Here is an 18,850-nt window from a genome sequence, read left to right as displayed (position 1 = left end):
TGATGCCCGGAAGATTACGCATTACTTCTTTTAAGTAACTTACATTCCTCTTCGTCTGAATTTTACAGTGCCTACCCCCGTCATTTTTATATCGCCTCTTCAACTGATATTGTGTGAACTTGACCGTTAACTTCTTTTTTACTTATGCATTATTTTTCGAGTTATAATCAGCTGATGATGACCCAGATTGGGGTCGAAACCGGTACCATTTCCACTTTTAATTAAATAAGAATGTAATCTCTACATCTCTTATTTACTTGTATTGAATAGGTTGAACTACCATATTTATTATTTCACTCTTATCATAGTCGGTACGGAAAAATTGAATAAAACACAAATGATCGGAAATTGTATTCTCTATAAATTTTGTTATGTAGTAACATAGGTATTTAAAAATTAAATTTTATGCGTCTTCCCCTGACTACAATTTCATCCAGGGTGAATAGAATTGTTTACAGCCTAGATTGTAGTTTCTTATTCCCTGACTCTGTAGGCCTATACCGATTTTCATTAAATCCTGTTAACGCATTTTCTCGTGGCTCGGCGTTGATATGGACTTAGCAACAAAAATACAAATTCATAAATATCTGTGTTATCATAGCTGGTACGGTAAAAATGTATAGGATATAAATTAACGGAAATTTAATTCTATATAACTTTAGTTATGTATTATTTATCGATAGGACCAGTAATAATATAAATATCTGAGAATTAAATTTTAGGCCTTCCCCTAAACTACCATTTCACTCAGCGCTAATGAAATGATTTATAGCCTAGATTGTAGCGGCTCATCCCCCGACTTTACATACTGATTTTCATTAAATTCTCTTCAGCTGTTTTCTCATGATGCATGTACATACATACATACAGACAGACAGACATTACGGAAAAGTAAAAAGTGCATTTCCTTGTTACAGTGGACATGACCGATACAGAAATACCATTCTTTTCAAATTCTGAGCAATGTACACACAAAACTCTTATTTTATATATATAGATTATTAGGATGGATCAATTATCCAAGGATAGGAATTGTTATTATTTATTCTTTTGCAGAATATTCCAGTCAGCAAAAATCCAGCAATGTGAATTTATAAATTGTATATTTTTTTGAAACTGTAATTTTGTGAGTCATTCAGGCAACGTTTAGCAAGAGACGGTTTTTGTTAAATTTTGATTTTATTTGTGCATATCTTAAAATAAATGTCAAGCATGTTTTAAATTGTTATCTTTTGTATTGTCGTCAAACCTTGTTCTTTAAATGCCTCTAAAATTGGGACAGCTAGCAAATGAACGGTGTCGTATACTCGCTGAGTTAGGCCGGGTAAATAGGGGCAATATAGAGTAAGAGTTTTGTCTGTACATTGCTCAAAATAAAATAAAAAGAATGGTATTTCTGTATCGGCCATGTCCACAGTAACAAGAAAAATGCACTTTTTAATTTTCCGTCATCTCTGTCTGTCACGAGCAAATGGCAGAACAGAATTTATTGAAAATGGGTATGTAAAGTCAGGGAATGAGGAACTATATAATCTATGCTATCCTCCTCAGTCCGTTATGTAGCATATGCTCTACATGTGGTTTTGTTTACTTACAATAATACAAATCAATTTAAAGAAAAAAATAATAATGGTAGGAAAGTCAACTCTGAGTCCTGATGTAGCATATATGCTACTTGTCATAAAACAACTTAGTAAAACATACTAATTATCTTTGGTGAATTTTTTTACAGTTATCTGAGCAAAATATAACCCACTGAATGCAAAGCAGGTTCAGGACTGAAGAGGCTAAAAATAATTTTATTCACACTGGATGAAATGGTAGTTTAGGAGAAGGTGCTTTAATTTTTAAATACTATGTTAGTGGTAGAGCTCGCAAAGTGTCTTGGGGGATACAAACTGTTTGGCAATGCAGATAATTTCTAAATAATGACGTTTATTGATTTTCACTCAGCTATACTCTTATTTTTCCTGGTTATCAGGCGACCATCGACAGTGTTATGAGGGAATAGTGATATATAAAGAATCTTGAGACCATAAAGCCGTAAATCTGACCTGAGCCTACCAGGCTCCTGTCCGCAATTAATGGAAGGAAGGGACAAATGTCAGTACGTCGGTAGCTGTTGCAAGAGAAAATACCTCATAAACCTGCGATTGCAGGGGTTCCGGCGAAGGGTGTTGGGCCTATTGTATTATGTTAATATATTTATCAGTTTCAATACCTTGGGTGTTATTTATTTATTTTGTATGGCAAAAATAAGGATACACAGGAAGCCCAGTAGAGATTCTGTATGGTGCGTGTGTCTTTTTCATCGAGATGTTTCCGTTGGAGAATCTCTATCAGTTTTTTATGTTACGCTCTATCAAAAGCTTTCTCATAGTCAATGAAACATGCAAATACATCTTTGTGTAGTTGGCGGCATTTTTGGAGCAGGACATTGACGCTGAATAAGGCTTCTCGTGTACCAAAGGCATTTCTAAAACCCATTTGGTTGTCATCCAAGTCTATTTCGCATTTCGTTCTAATGCGTGTGTGTATTATATGTAATAATGTTTTTAACATATGACTCATCAGACTTATGTGACGGTAGTCACTGCATTTCTTTGGATGAGACTTTTTAGGTATTGTGATGAATGACGATTGCAACCAGTCCTCTGAGATTATTCCAGTATCATAAATTGTATTGAAAAGTTTAGCAATTTGGTCAACATTCTCTTCAGTTATTAGTTTTAGAACCTCAGCTGGTATCTGGTCAGGACCTACTGCTTTACCATTAGGTGATATTGTGAGGGAATGTAATACTTCTTCTTTTGTTATTTTTGGACCTTTTGCAATAATGTTATTTGTAATGTTATTTGCTTTACGTCCCACTAACTACTTTTTAAGGTCTTCGGAGACGCCGAGGTGCCGGAATTTAGTCCCGCGGGAGTTTTTTACGTGCCAGTAAATCTACCGACACGGGGCTGTCGTATTTGAGCACCTTCAAATGCCACTGGACTGAGCCAGGATCGAACCTGCCAAGTTGGGGTTAGAAGGCCAGCGCCTTAACCGTCTGAGCCACTCAGCCTGGCAGGACCTTTTGCATTGTGTAAGTACAAAATTTCACCTCTGTCATCACTGAACAATTCGTTTATGTATTCTGTCCAGGTCTGTATGATTTTTGTTCATCTAGGATGGGTTTGCTGGTGTCATCAAAGAGAGTCATTGGCATCTGTTTTCTGTACAGCCCAGCTATCTCTTTTACTTTCTTGTATAACTTGAAACTACCATGTTCTTTGTTTAGTTCTTCTATTTCTTCACAGTTCATTGTCATCCATCTTTCCTTGGCTAATCTCATTTTCTTCTTAATCTCCCTTTGTGTCTGTCGGTAGTTGTCTTCTCTGCCCTTTTCTTGTCTTCTCCGTTCCATTAGATCAAGTATTTCATCAGTCATCCATCTCTGCTTCTTTTGCCTTGCTGATGTAAGATGATCCTTACAGACTTTTAACATTGTATCATGTAATATTTTCCATTGATATTCTGTACTGTTGTCATTGTTGTTGCTATTGTTGGTTTGCATTTTGATGTTCAGATCTTGTATTACTGCTCTTTTAATTGTACCATCTCACAATTTGGTAACATCAAACTTGTTAGACACTTGCTTTGATGTGGTGGTTTTCAATTTCAATGTGATATCTGCCACTAATGGCACATGGTCGGACCCAATATCTGCTCCAGGATACGTTGTTGCTCGTTTAACAATATTTCTAAATCTTTTGTTAACCAGAATATAATCAATCTGATTCCTGATTGGTCTTCCTGTTTCATTTTCTAGTGGTGAAATCCATGTGTAGAGGCGCCGTTAATGAAGTTTGAACCAAGTGTTACAAACAACTAGATCTTGCTCTTGGAAGAATTGGAATAGTCTGTCACCTCTTTGGTCAGCTGAACCCAATCCATATTCTCCCACTAAGTCAGACCTTCTACCTTGCCCAATTTTGGCATTGAAATCTCCTGATATTATTATTATGTCAGTGCTGTTGAGTTCTTTACACACCTTATTCAGCATTTCATAGAACACATCAACGTCATTGTCATGTTTTGTCTCTGCTGTTGGAGCATATACTTGTATAATGCTTACATTAAAGGGATGACTCTGCATCTGTAACAGCATTATACGGTCAGAGAATGGTATGAAATTTTTGACATATCTGACATAGTTCGCCGAAACGAACACACCTACTCCATTCCAGTGATTGCGGTCTTGCGGGTCCCTGCCAGAATAGTAGAGTGTGCCATGTTCATGGCGACACAATCCAGAACCTGGCTAGCGTAGCTCACTGATTCCTAAGATGTTCATTTTCAATCGCCTGGCTTCTTGAATCATATTGTCCAGCTTTCCAGCTGCATATAAACTTCTAGCGTTCCATTTACCTACACGTAGTTGATTTTTAATTATGTTAAACCGGGGGATTCTTAGCACCCCTTCCCCACTTAAGGGCTGCCCGGGACTAGGGGCCTTTAATTTATTCTTTCTCTCCATAGTAACTTCCTGGGAATATTGTCACTGGGGGGTTTCCCGTTGCCTTCCCCTGTATGAATACAGCCGCTCCTAACATGGAGAACAGATGCTGGGTGTAGCCGCCCACTCTGGATCAGACGCTACACAACGTATCAAAATTTGCCCTTCTTAAAGATGGCTGACAAAATGGGCAGGCTCTGTGTCCTAGGCAACCACATGAAAAGAGAGTAGAGTGCACACCTTCTTTGTGGTCTCCATGGTAGTGATGGCAGACGAGACAAAATGGGTGCCAGTTAGGGCAAAATGTTTAAAATGGATATAACGAGTTTCCATCTAAGTAGTGACATCTGTGGAACTATTGTAGCAGTGAACAAGATGGCAGATATTTAGGGCACAAAACTGATAATAAATATGACCCTAAAACACTATTAAATGAACGTGGACTCCCTAGCATAAACTCAGTACCCAAAATAAAATCACAAATACTCTCTGGAAACCACAAACGAAGCGCAGTTCTTCTTAACAGATGGATATAAGACGCACTACCAAGGAAGTGAGGGATGTTGAAAGATCCAGAAATAGTGACAACAGTCAACAGAGAGAGTGGTGGAGGTGGTGGTGATTATTGTTTTAAGAGGAAGTACAACTAGGCAACCATCCTTTATATAATACTATTCAGACAGAAAAAATGGAAAGGATCCGACACTTCAAAAAATGAAGATGTTGGTCAAAGAAAGACAATGGCCACGAAGGGTGTAAAAAGGAAAGACTCCCTAGGCCTCGAGTGCTCTAATACCGCTGGGGTCGGAAAAGAACAAGAGTTGACCAAGGAAGGTCAGATAGGATAGTTGAAAGTGAAAAGCCTGGCACAAGTCAGTCAACTGAGAGATGGAAAAATACAGAAGCTGGACCAAGAATACTGAAGGAGGAAATTAGAGGATTGTGGGAGAAGAGAAGAAGTACTGGGTGAATTTACCCAAAAACTACAGGAAGATACTAAAAGAAACATGAAGATGCTGTACAGCCTGGTTAAGAGCAAGAGAGCTGACAAACAGTAGCCTAATATAAACAGCAAAAAAGAGATTAGAAACAAAATGAAGACTTATTTCGATACACTCCTGAAAGAAAGAAACTACTGAAGAGGTGGAAGAAAGGCTGAGGACAGTTGATGTTCCAATTACTTGGTCTGAGGTGGAAAATGCACTAAAATAGGCAAAAATAGTAAGTCAGCTGGGATCGATGAAGTTACTGCCGACATGATCAAAGCAGCAGGTATACATGGAGTGCAGTGGCTATATAAAACTTTGAGAGCAATATGGTGTGAAAATCGGGTTCCAGAGGAATGGAAAAAATGCATTATTATCCCTTTATTTAAAAAAGGATGCAGAAGAAAGTGTGGCAACTATAGAGGTAACAAACGTCTCTCCCATGGTCTGAAAATAATGGAAAAAATTATAGACACCAGACTGAGAACAGTGATAAAACCTATCCTGGAAGAAGAACAGCATGGATTCAGAGCCAATAGAAGAAAAGGCCTGATCTTCACCCTCAGGATGTTAATGGAACAGTACTGGGCAGTACTGTAGCAGACCAGTCATATGGAAGTACCTCAGAGAACTGGGAGTGCCTGAATATCTCATTGGCAAAGTTCAAACGATGTACCATAACTGTGACGGCTGAGTGCGTATTGAGCATGGCCATTGAGAATGGTTTAATGCCACACAGTATCCAACATAAAAGCGGCACTCTCACCAATGCTATTCATTAGTGTCATGGACAGTATTCTTAAAAACCTGAATGAGATGAAGAACTTCACATATTAGTGTTTGCTGATGATGTAGTCATCTGGAGAGAGACATAGGTAGAGGTACAAACTAGGCTGGATGAACAGGTACCTATACTCCGCACTGCTTTACTTCTAAACTGATGTTTTGGCCATTTTTGGCTCTGTCTGGTGGTTATGTGCTGAAATATAGAAATCCAACCACAGAGTGCGATCTCAAAACCTAGTTGCCAACTCTAATATTTACATTCACCACTTAGTTAACCTATCTCGCTCAGCGTGTATGTTATTCGGTACGGTTTGCAATCTTTTGCATTTTTCTTCAGTAATTTGTGTTTTTCATATTAGTCTTTATCTCTATAGCACAGTACAGTATAGCGTGGTTAACAGTTTAGCATAGCATAAGTTAGTACAATACAGTTTTAGTAGTTCAGTGTATAAAGATAGCTGTAATTTTGTTTATGCCTGTGTATTGGTTAGTGTACTCAGTTTGAACGTGTTTAGAATGTCTCACTGTAGTTTGGGAAAGACAAATGGCAAGAAAGTGACTCCGAAATCAGTGAGTGTTCCCTTTGTAGGCCATAACCTCCTTCCTGTGCCAGCCACTAGCAGTGAGTGACGTGTTGTTTCCTCATTCTCTTTTATTCTTAATAATGTATTATTATTTTAGTGTTGGATGTTGTTAGTATGTGTAGTTCTTGTGAATTTGTTTCCAATCCAGATTCATTAGCTTATATGAGTACGGTATTACATTTTGCGAGGGCTGTTTACCGCGGTCGTATTACATCAGCTGTTCTCGTGGCGAGAGCGTGCTGGCAACAGAGGTAAGGGGATGCTCATTTATTTAGCGAAACGTCGATTTAGAAGTAAAGCCGTGCGGAGTATAAGTTCAAACAGTATCAGATGAAAGTTAGCCTAACAAAAACAGTTGTTGTGAAAATTAGTAGGAAAGATACCGGTTGCCACATAAAGGTTGAAAGTGAAAATATTCAATGCGTACAGGTTGATTTCCAGCAGGGGTACTGCAGATAAAGAAATAGTAAACAGAGAGGCTAGCAGTTCCAACTTCTACAACCAGACATCTACTCTGGTATAACAAGGTGCTCATGAGAACCAAGGTGACTATGTGCCCATTATCGCTTTGCCTAGAAATACGTACGGTGAAAGAGAGAGAAGTTATTAAACTGCAGGCATGTAAAATTAAATTTCTACTACCTATCCACCAAAAAAACATGCAAGAACCATGTAAAGAACGATGAAATCAGAATGGACTGGAAGTGGACTCTACAGAAGAGAAGCTAAGGATTTGGGACAAACATGGTATGCACATGTAAAGCAAATGCCCAGCATAAGAACAGTATGTGCATGCCTAGAAAAAAGGGTTGAAGGAAGAAGGCCAAAGGGAAGACCTAGGAAGAGATGGCTACACCAGCTGAGAGAGGATGATGAGAGTAGAGGAGGAAACTAGGAGCCAGTGGCAAAAGGGAGGCATTTCTGGACAGACAACGATGGGAAAGACTCGTTCAACACCTCCCTACCTCAAAGATATGCGCTTCATTGATGTTTCCATATTGAACTGAGATCACAGAGACGAGATATCTATTAGGTTCCACCTATTCAATACTAATTACGTGTTGATGTTACTAATAACTTTTATTCAACTTGGGACAGGTTTCGATACATAGAACGTCATCATCAGCCATAAAATGAATCACAAATATATAAGCAAAGACATAATAATCAAAATTATTGTGGATACATATTGAAATATGATCATTAAAAATCTTTAACCTTTCATTCACACCATGTGTCAAGATAAATCACCATAACAGAAGAGCAACAGCATAATAATTAAATCTGGTGCAGTGACACATAGTCTCTCACTAATCAAAGAATAAAAGAAGATTCTTCAATATGTAGTCTTTGTACATCCGTTTAATAGAAGGCTCTGACAGGCTTCCAAAGTAAAGAGTTATTTCAAACATTCACACATGCTATGCGTCATCCAGAGTGTCAAGAACTTATCTGAATCACTTGGTATGTAATTTATACCTGATAAAAAAATTTAACACTGATGAATATGAAATTAGTCAGTGGTAAAAGATGTTAGTCTTGTGAGAAGGAGATATAAAATGTTATATGTGGTAGGTCTCGAGGGAAGAAGACAGATTGGGGGGGGGGGAGAAAAAGATCTTGTTAGGGGAGTAGTAGGTTTAAGGTGGGTCTTGTGAACAGAGTGGTGGAGGTTTGTAACGTGATAGGATACTGTGTATTGCACTAAATATTGACCTCCTATTAGGGAGATTAAAATACTTAAATACTTTAATTAAAAAATCAAACAGAATGTTAGTTTTTTTCTGAGATTTCGTTCAGATTCGAATTGGAGTTGACGAACTAGTCTAAGTGAATGAAGCAATTTTCTGCAACGTTAAGAATAGGGCCTTTGTCCATATTCATGAGCACCTCTATATCTTGTTGTATGTTACTGAAGCTATGCTTTGAATCTTGAATGTGCTGGCCAACTGCCAAGTATATTTTGTAGCATTAACATGTTCCATGTATCTGATTTTGAAGTTCCTCCCTGTTTGACCAATGTGCGAGGATTGACAGTTCTAACATTGGAATCTGTAGACTCCTGATTTTTGGTAAATGTTAGTCTTGTTATGTCTTTGCATATATATTTGTGATACATTTTATGGCTGATGATGACATTCTATGTGTCGAAACCGGTCCCAAGTTCAATAAAAGTTATTAGTAACATCAACACGTACATCCTCGAAGCGAACACCAAAAGACACCTAAGATATGGATTAGAAATGAAATTAAATTCTTATATATGAAGATATCTTTTCTGAATAACCAACTACTGTATATGCGGCACACCTTGAAGCAGCACGTCTCCTTTCTAAAGCTCAATGGAATATTTTCCTTGACGAGATCGATAGTAAAATGTTTGAAGAGTTAGCTCAAAAACAACTCATATTAGACAAGAAGCTCAACACACTTAAGGCCAATGCCGATGAAAAACCGGAGTACAAAAAGAGAAACTAAAAATCACAACCATTTAAACAACTTGATTGCAGAATTTCATCCTCCCATCATAAATTTGTCGAAAACAGTACTAACAGAGCAGGACAACAAGATATTAGGAAAAGGTCCGAAACACAATTGACCGAACACGAACATAATCAATACCACTATCAAATTAATTACCGAATCAGAAGCAGCTGTTAATAAAATGCCCCTGGAAATACAAGATGAGATCAGACTTGATATTAGGAGAAAACTGAATAAAATCCATGTGGTCAATTTATCTTAACACATGGTGTGAATGAAGGTTAAAGATTTTTTATGATCATATTTCAATATGTATCCACAATAATTTTTATTATTCTGTCTTTGCTTTATATATCTGTGATTTATTTAATGGGCTGATAATGACATTCTATGTGTTGAAACCGGTTCTCAGTTGAATAAAAGTTGTTAGTAACATCAACATTGTAATTAGTATTGAATAGTTGGAACCTAATAGATATCTCAGTGACCACCCTTACCTGGCACACTGGAGGGGTTCTATGATGATGACGAGTGTGAAACAGATTTGAAAGCTTACCTGTGGATTTGCTGGCTTTTGATTGGATGAGTGATGACCCATCGTCGAGATCCAAACCCAATTTCTCCATTTTGTGAGGATGACCGTCCTTCTCCCGTAGCACTGTACACAGAGGTCAAAGTCCTAGAAACACAAAACCACGCATCTTCAAGCTCTGAAGGTTCTACACAATACACAACTGTAATGTAGGCCACACATTTGTGTACAACATGTACTTGAATACTTGCCTCCCTTTCTTTCCAAATACAAACAGAACATGAGGAAACATTGTTTTGTGTAGATTTTTCTTTTATTCTTTTTAAATTATCAATTTATACAACATCATTGTTCCACTATTTACATCCTTTTCCAACTCTTGTGTGAATCTCTCTCAACTTTTGTTTCTTTTCCTCATTTACCACTTTTGTACACTTACTGTTAATTTCCTGATACCGAATCTTATTTCCTTCTTTCCTACCTCTATCCCATTCTTGTCATGCCTTCTTTTGTTTTACAACTTCCTTGACCTTTCCATTCACCAAGGGGTCTCCTTTGCCTTCACTCTTCCTGAAGTTCTGCCACACATCTTCTCTGCACAGCTTACAAATGTGTTTTTAAATCTGGTCCATTCTCTTCTACACAGGGATGTATTGTTGTTTTTAATTACCCACCCCCCCCCCCCCCCCCCCCCCCCCCCCGCCCCCCCCCCGCAAAATCACTCCTGAGTTCCTTTACCTTTTAATTTTCATACTTTTATTTCCTATTAACTATATGCAGTCAAAATCCTCAGCCTGGCTGGAAATTTAATCCAGGGCTCTCTGAACTGAAGGCCAGTATGCTGACCATTCAGCGAAGGAGCCTGACTTATTAGCAAAACTATAAAATTAAATTTACACACTTACGATCTAGCTGAGAGCCCACACTGGTTTTTTTTTTGCTTAAGTGTACTAGTTTAATCCCCTGAAATCCAACCCCCACTCTCTCTCTCTCTCTTAATTCTGTTAATAACAGATTTCATGCAAATTAATGAACCTATGCATTTAAAAATAAGGACATTTAATTTTATCAATACAGTTGTTCTACTGACTTTCCTGCAAAGCTCCCAGTAAAACAAATGGAAGTTTTAAACTTTATATATTACTACCATTATCATGCAATGGCAAATTTCAAAGCCCTATGAAGATAAACAACAAGTACCTGTGACAGGCATGCAATTGATCTCTTAATCTGAAAACAATTTAGGAGCAACTAAGAAGAAGAAATGTACTCACATCACAGACAGTACAGTGGTAGCGAGTCTCAACGTGACCTTTACAGTTGTTACATGTGTACACGAAGCGATCCTGGCCTTGGTTATGCAACTCGTACAACATTGACATAGATGAGAACTTGGCTCGACGCAGAGACGAGAACTCATAATGTCGTTCACGAGCCATCGTGAAGAATGCATCGCATCCATCCATCAGGTCACAGTTGATAAATGGATCAGGGTCTCGGATGGGCTGTAGTAGAACAAAGAATGAAAATAGGACAATTTCCATGATCCCCAATGAAGAATAGGTAAAAATTGAAGTGATATCTCCAATGAAGAATAGGTAAAAATGGAAGTGATCTTTAACCATTTTGCACTCAGCCTATATGCAGGGGTTTCCTCGAAGCAGCTATATTTTGTGAATTTGCAACCAAATTACAAAAATCAATACGTAAACAGTTTAAAACATATTAAAATAAAATAAATCACATTAGAAACCATGAGCATTTCAGAAATGAATATACCTTGGAAGTATTATCATTGGTACAGCCAAAAAAAGATTTGAACTTTGAAAATAAATTTTTAAAAAAAATTCTGGTTTTCAATGACAGAAAAATCAGACTTTATTGCATCTTTCTTCTTTACTCTAAGACCTGAAAGCAAGAACATGTAATTCTGAATAATTTTATATCAGTATGATGTGTGTGCTGCAATTCACTCATGACGCATGGCACAAAGTTATTCATTGTACACGTAACTGTCATTGATGTCAGATTTTACACGGTCTGATGCACAGTAAGCAGCCGTAACTGTGCGAAAATCTTCAGGGGTAAAATAGTCACCTTCGGAAAAAGAAAGGTAATTATTACAGTCTAAATCATCTAAAAATTCAAGTATATCAGCCTCATTCAGCCTTGAATATGGTCTGGTAATTACGATAAAAAGATGACGCAAGCACGTGCAACAACGGAGTAATGAGAAGGTGTACAGCGAACACATGATATACCAAAGAAACGAAATAAACTCTAAACTAAACTGATAGCAAGACCAAACCGTTGTATTCATAAGCCAACCAAAACAGATCCAGGCAATAACAACTTTGAATAACCACAACATAAACATTCACGGTCAACAGATTTCATCTGTCGAAAATAAAAATATTTTGCAGGGCTGGTGGATATATCTGTAAAGTAAAACAGAAATTCAACACTTTAAGTTACTGTCCCGATCAACTGTTACCATTTAACAACCACACAAAGGACCAAAATCCCTAAATAGGACAGAGCCGATGTATCGGCGCCGTGAGCGTCCTCGCCATAACATCTTGCACCGAGTGCTGTGTGCAAGAGGGACCTCTTTAACAGGTATCTCACGACAATACGTAGGTGGTTTCTCAACAAGTTAGCTAGTTTCATTTCTTCTGTCACCTGTAGATACTGATTGCCTGACACCAGTGAAGTTTTAGTTAGCCATTTGACCTTCAGACAGGTTAGTAATTTATTAGAACTGAAAATACAGTAGAACCTCGATTAAACATTCTTGGAAACTACGTTTTCCCATATTATTCGTTCAAATTACGTGGACCCGCGAGCATCCTATCAAATAACATTGTAAGAATCCTGCATTATCCGTTCCTCGAAGAAACAATTTCTTGGATCAACCGTCCAGAAATTTCAGTCCCATCAACGCTAAATCCTCAATCACGCGTTTTTCAAGAAACTGTATCTCACGAAAGGATGGCTACGCCATACTTATGGATCATGATGTTAACGTCCCATCATTGCGGTAATTTGAAGAAGTAGCCTACTATGCTGGAAAAGCGATCGGTGGTGAACTTGCATAAGGAACCATCTTAGGTTCGCATTCGGGAGGTATTGTTTAGAGGATCCTCGGAAATCATAAAGCAGAGAGTGTCCACAACAATTGGAAGGAGACAGAGCACATTTTGGCAGCTCTACTAGAAGATGGAACGAGTTTCTTCAAATATTCGTACTTGCAAAATGTCTACATTATGTCCAGGGTTGGATAATTATTTTTTTTCAAGTATACGCCGAACAGATTTTTGATACTTCCCTCAGGGCACTGTATAGTTACTGGGCTTTCAGGCAGGAATCGAAACTGCTCCTTCTTAAGCAACACACATTTAGTATTTCAGTGTTATCGTATACGGTACGATTATGTTATCGAGAAAAGAACAGATGTTGCATCTTACATATATAAAGCCAAGGAAGGTTTTGGGATTGCCTATTGCTGTTTTGGTCCTAATATTAGACAGGGAATTCCAAGTGTTTGTGTTAAAATGTTACAAAAACCACAGTCATTTTATTTTCGCATGTTGCATTTAAAAACTCTGTATCATTTCGCACTTCTACCGACTTGTACAGCGAGCGCGCTTTCGAGCTGAGCTCAAGGTCGTGAATAATCGTAATTTTGCAAGTGTTAATGATATTTTTTCCCTTTCCAATTTGATTGTGATTCGTGATGGGCTGAATTGAATATAATACATTCCAGAACTTGAGAATCGATACTTACATTTGAAATCATATCAAATACAGTAGAGACAATATGCGACGCTCAGCGAGATATCGAGGGACAGCTATTAGAGCTCTCTCTAGCGGATTGACCTGAGAACTACTGATTTTGTCATAAGTGCACGTGTATTTGTGTGTGAAGTTTTTGGTGTTATTTATGCGTTTTCAGTTAGTTGACATAATTAAATAGTAGCGTGTGTCATTCCTCGATATCTCCTCTCAACATGAGGGGAAAGGTTTGTGCTGTGTTTGGCTGCAGTAACTATGAATTAGAGAAGAATGCGCAGTCTTTCTTCTGTTTCCCTCATGAAAAGAAAATGTAAGTAATATTGTGTTTGCATATATATATTCTCCCAGTGACAAAGAGATTTTTATTGTACTTCATAATCTTCTGACCTGCTCGACTCATATTTTAACTAGCTTAAAATATAATAAGCATATTTTATTGTATAGTGCAGCAGTTAACCTTCAATACCGATGTGTTGTTGTTGGTGTGATCTGTGGGTTTGATTTAATTCAGGAAAATACATATGCATATGAGTGTGGCTGGTTGTGTTCCAAGTTACCCCGTTTGGAATGCCGTAATACGTTATCAAGCACTGAAGAAAATATGAGTGATATAAGAAAAGTACATATTTTGTTGAAACAATATGATGATGCAAATTTGCTTTACCCTAATGTAATGGCATTACGGCCAGTATTGCTTATAGGGAAAATTTGAATGTTTTTGAGGCTAAATTTATAGATTTTCTTTCTGTTAGTAGGCTTAAGGTTAAAAGGAATATTGTCCAGCTCTTAAATGTAATTTCATTGAATCATGTGTTTAAGGAATGTGCCGATATTTTTGTTGACAAGTGTTTTAATATCATGATACAATGCTTTTAAATGAGAAAAAAAGAAAAATCTAGCTGTGAACGTTCAGGCACAAATTCTAAAGCTAAAAAAGTAATGAATAAATGAAAGATCAAGCCCTTTCACAGCATTCCATTTCACATCTTGATTATATGTCTAATTTCAGTCTTTAAATAATAACCTGTTAAATAATTCTTCATTCATTTATCCAGAATTGCTTTAGCAACTTTGAAGTTAATATCTTAGTTCAAACTTTCTTTCTAGTCGTAATTTATTTATCCATTTCCGTATATACAGTAGAAGTCCGCTATAGCAAGTACCGCATATAACAAGAACTCCATTATACCGGTAATATTTAGCTGTCCCTTCAAAATTCCTACATTAAACTGTGTATTATCCTTCGGTTATGGCGAGAGCCCTATCATTGATGCATCCGTTATTACGAACAATTAAGCACGTGCGATTTTTTCCATTACTGATATTTATGCACCCCAGCGATTATGTTGCATGCAATCAATTATCTTCGGTATAGTTTCCTCGCTATATTCACTAGCGATTTCTCTCGTCGACATTTGGAGGCGATGTTGGAGTCTGTTAGTAATACCTGTCAACTACTTTTCCGTAAAGAAAATTAGAAATGGAGAGCACATTTTTGTAATAAATGCATAAATGACGTGTCCAATAACAGTATCTCGTTAAAAATAAAGGCTGGCTAAACGATCGCTTAATTTTAATGCTAAATACTGCAATTAAGTCAAAATGATATACACCTCGAGATATGGCGGAGTGCATAATTGATTTCACAGGTTAGTTTATATTTTCTCGCATCTGGTTAAATTACGTAAAGGTTATTATCATGTAAATTTATAGCGAGAAGGTTATCATTTCTCTACTGGCGCTTGAAGTATGTTTTCATCATATGTGTAGTACGGTTAAGTTAGGATAGGTGACGACGCTGTTTGAATAAGGAAACTGAAACGATTGCCACAAAATGAGATCGACCAACTACAATAAGTTTGTTTAACTATGTGCATTTGTGAGCTCTCTCGTCGACATTCGAAGGCGATGTTGGAGTCGATTAGTAATACCCAACGACTGCTATTCTCTAAAGAAAATTCGAAATGAAAGAGGATAACAGTTTTCGAAATAAATGCGTAAATAACGTTGGTGATAGCAGTTGTTAAGTCGTTCAAAATAACGGCTGAAGTAAACGATCTCTTAATTTTAATGTTATATACAGAAATTAAGTAAGAATGTGATACACGGTCACCTCAAGGTATGGCAGAATACATCACTGATTTGAGAGGATAGTTCATATTTTCTCGCGTCTAGTTAAATTTCGGAAAGGTTATTCACATGTAAATTTTAGCGAGGATAACTCATTTCTCAACATGCGTCTCAATTATGTTTTCATGACACATGTACAGTTAGCTTAGGTGACGCCAATTGAAGAAGAAAACTTGAGTGATACCGCATTTCTCCAAATCCAAGACGACGTTTTTTCCTCAGAATGTCATGCGAAAAATCAAGGGTTGTCTTGCATTTGCGGCCTAACAGTAATGAATACCACTGGCAACTCTTGCAGTAACAACACTGCTTCTTTTCACCCCCGACGCCTACACACACAAAAAATTCGTTGACAATAAACGACCGACTCTTTATTATACATCGCTAGCCGTGACAACCGGTTGCACAGTGCCTGTGTGTAACGTCACTGGATCTTGGGAAATAGTGAAGAGAGAATGACATTCTATTAGTCTCTACAAAAACATTCCTCAAATCTGCAGAATGACATCAAAACATGTGAGCCTTCGAATTCTTAGAAAGGCCACGGCTACTCATTGGTAGAGTTATAACGTGTCTACTGTACCTGACTTCATAAAATTAAATTTTATAGACAGCAAGAATACTTTTGTGATGGATAGTCGTAAAGCTGCGTGCAAATTTTCAACGGGTTCTCGTCGATATTATGATGCCAATGGTTGTTAAACACTCGGAAATGTAGAATAATTGTGGGGTCGCAAAAAAATATGGCATAGGCCTAACCAAAGCCAACATTTGGCGTTAGCCTGAAGACAAAGATACAAAAAATGCATTCAGTGGTCCGCGACAAGGACGCTTTAAAGAAGTCGAAAATGAAATTGTGAGGTACTGGTATGTGCACGAAAAACGCAAGGGTGGAAAGGCCATGCCGTGGCGCAATAAACTTGTTCGTTGACCTTCAACATCCGCGATTAGGCCTACACATCGCTAGCCACTGAAGTTGGCTGAACCTGGCAAGCGAGACATGTGTGTAGCGGTGGCCGGTTATATCTGACGCTGAGTAAAAGTACTGTAACAGTTTTATAGACAGCAAGAATATTTTCCTGACAGATCGCCGTATTGTAGAGTCTGTTTTCAGACCAACTTTGCTTTATGGGAGCGAAAGCTGGGTGGACTCAGGATATCTTATTCATAAGTTACAAGTAACAGACATGAAAGTAGCAAGAATGATTGCTGGTAGAAACAGGTGGGAACAATGGCAGGAGGGTACTCGGAATGAGGAGATCAAGGCTAATTTAGGAATGAACTTGATGGATGAAGCTGTACGCATAAACCGGCTTCGGTGGTGGGGTCATGTGAGGAGGATAGGTTACCTAGGAGAATAATGGACTCTGCTATGGAGGGTAAGAGAAGTAGAGGTAGACCAAGACGACGATGGTTAGACTTGGTCTCTAACGATTTAAAGATAAGAGGTATAGAACTAAATGAGGCCACAACACTAGTTGCAAATCGAGGATTGTGGCGACGTTTAGTAAATTCACAGAGGCTTGCAAACTGAACGCTGAAAGGCATAACAGTCTATAATGATAATGTATGTATGTTTGTCCTTGTCTCTCCAGCTGCTCTTCTTGTCTTCAAAGACCTGTTCTTCAGTATATTTCTTGTGTATCGTGCTTCTCTCCTTCCCAACCCAGTTACTGATGTAGAGTAACATACAAGTAGTCGCCTGTATACTATAATTCAAACTATTCCACTACGTGTAGTTCGAAATGCTGGCCTTGGAGCAGGTCTTATGGCAAAGGAAGTGACCGTGGTCTGGTGTGAAAACGGGAGACCACAGATAACCATCTTCAGGGCTGCCGACAGTGGGGTTCAAACCCAAGATTTCCCAAATCCTAGATACTGGCTGCACTTAAGCGACTGCAGATATCGAGCTCGGTAGTTATCACGTTCACAGGAGTATCAAGTCAATGCTCATTTTCTCATCATCATTACTTTCTTCCAGGATCAGAATCAGTCACTTATTAAGAGAACATACAACTCTGTTCTTCATCCCCTCCTGCAGAATACTGTACCACAAGCCTGTATCTGACGCACATAAGCCTCTTGCCTTGACAAAGTAAAAAACCTCCTAACTGCTAGTTCATTGTGGGCCAATGCTGGAATATAAGAAATATCTGTTTCGATACTCAGTAGGCTGTATAACTTAGATGTTTACTAAATTATGTGACTTGATCATTTTCTCGACAATGTTTAGATGGATATCTAGTATCTATGAGTATTGACTAGAAAATGATAAATCAATATCACCTTCACTTCTGGAGGAGACTGTGCTTGAGAAAGAAAAGGTACTCCTAAACTCACTGTTGAGAAGTGTACACAAAAGAAGACCACCAGGCAGAACTAAGTTATTTTGTTCTTTTTCTACTTTTTGATGTAAAATTATGAAATTAACATTTTCATCATCTAAAATTACCATCAAGATCCAAAGTACTTCGCTTCAAAAATAAATATATTGTGTGAAAGCAAACAGCTATTACATTACTGGGAAGGTACTATATACGGGTGGCACTGTTAAATTTATAAATGAACTGAAGAAATCCAACATTAAGATAGCAAGAAAGGCATGAACTTATCAAATCTGACAAAAGTAAAAGTTAAACTCACAGCTAAACTAGCAGCTGATTGAGCAGAATGCAGTCTGATCACAAGAAATTCTTCTTTGTACTTCTCCATTGTGGCAAAGATCTTGGCTGACAAATCATTGCCAGCTTGAGGTGTATTCAACTTCTTCCTGTTCTTCCTTTGATTTGCTTTGGACTTGTTGGCTTTCTTCTGGTCCTTCTTGCTGTCGGGATCAGTTTCACATTCCTCTCCCTGCATTGAGAAGATGTGAAACACATACAAGTGTGCTACATGAACAATACATACAAATTTGCCTCTACTTCAAGCTTTCATTGAAAGGATGTCTTTGAGCAATTTCCTACTTTATAATTAATTCATGAATTAAAACAAATAAACAAACAAACCAGAAAGCCTACAAGTCTACAATCATGAATACCCTGAGTTTCCAAGA

At 37.8% G+C, this 18,850-nt stretch overlaps 1 protein-coding gene across 1 annotated transcript in view; it reads right to left on the bottom strand.

The window, feature by feature from the left end:
• LOC136884399 (histone acetyltransferase p300-like) overlaps positions 1-18,850 on the bottom strand; it is a 185,372-nt gene that overhangs the window by 10,054 nt on the left and 156,468 nt on the right. The window contains 4 exon segments of the mRNA XM_068229923.1: positions 9,898-9,994; positions 9,997-10,020; positions 11,148-11,378; positions 18,442-18,647. Of these exon segments, the coding sequence (XP_068086024.1) occupies positions 9,898-9,994; positions 9,997-10,020; positions 11,148-11,378; positions 18,442-18,647 (558 nt within the window).

The sequence above is a fragment of the Anabrus simplex genome, chromosome 12, assembly GCF_040414725.1.
Source record: "Anabrus simplex isolate iqAnaSimp1 chromosome 12, ASM4041472v1, whole genome shotgun sequence".
Taxonomy (NCBI): domain Eukaryota; kingdom Metazoa; phylum Arthropoda; class Insecta; order Orthoptera; family Tettigoniidae; genus Anabrus; species Anabrus simplex.
The sequence above is the reverse complement of the archived record's forward strand: the minus strand, read 5'-3'. Positions and strand labels throughout refer to the sequence as shown.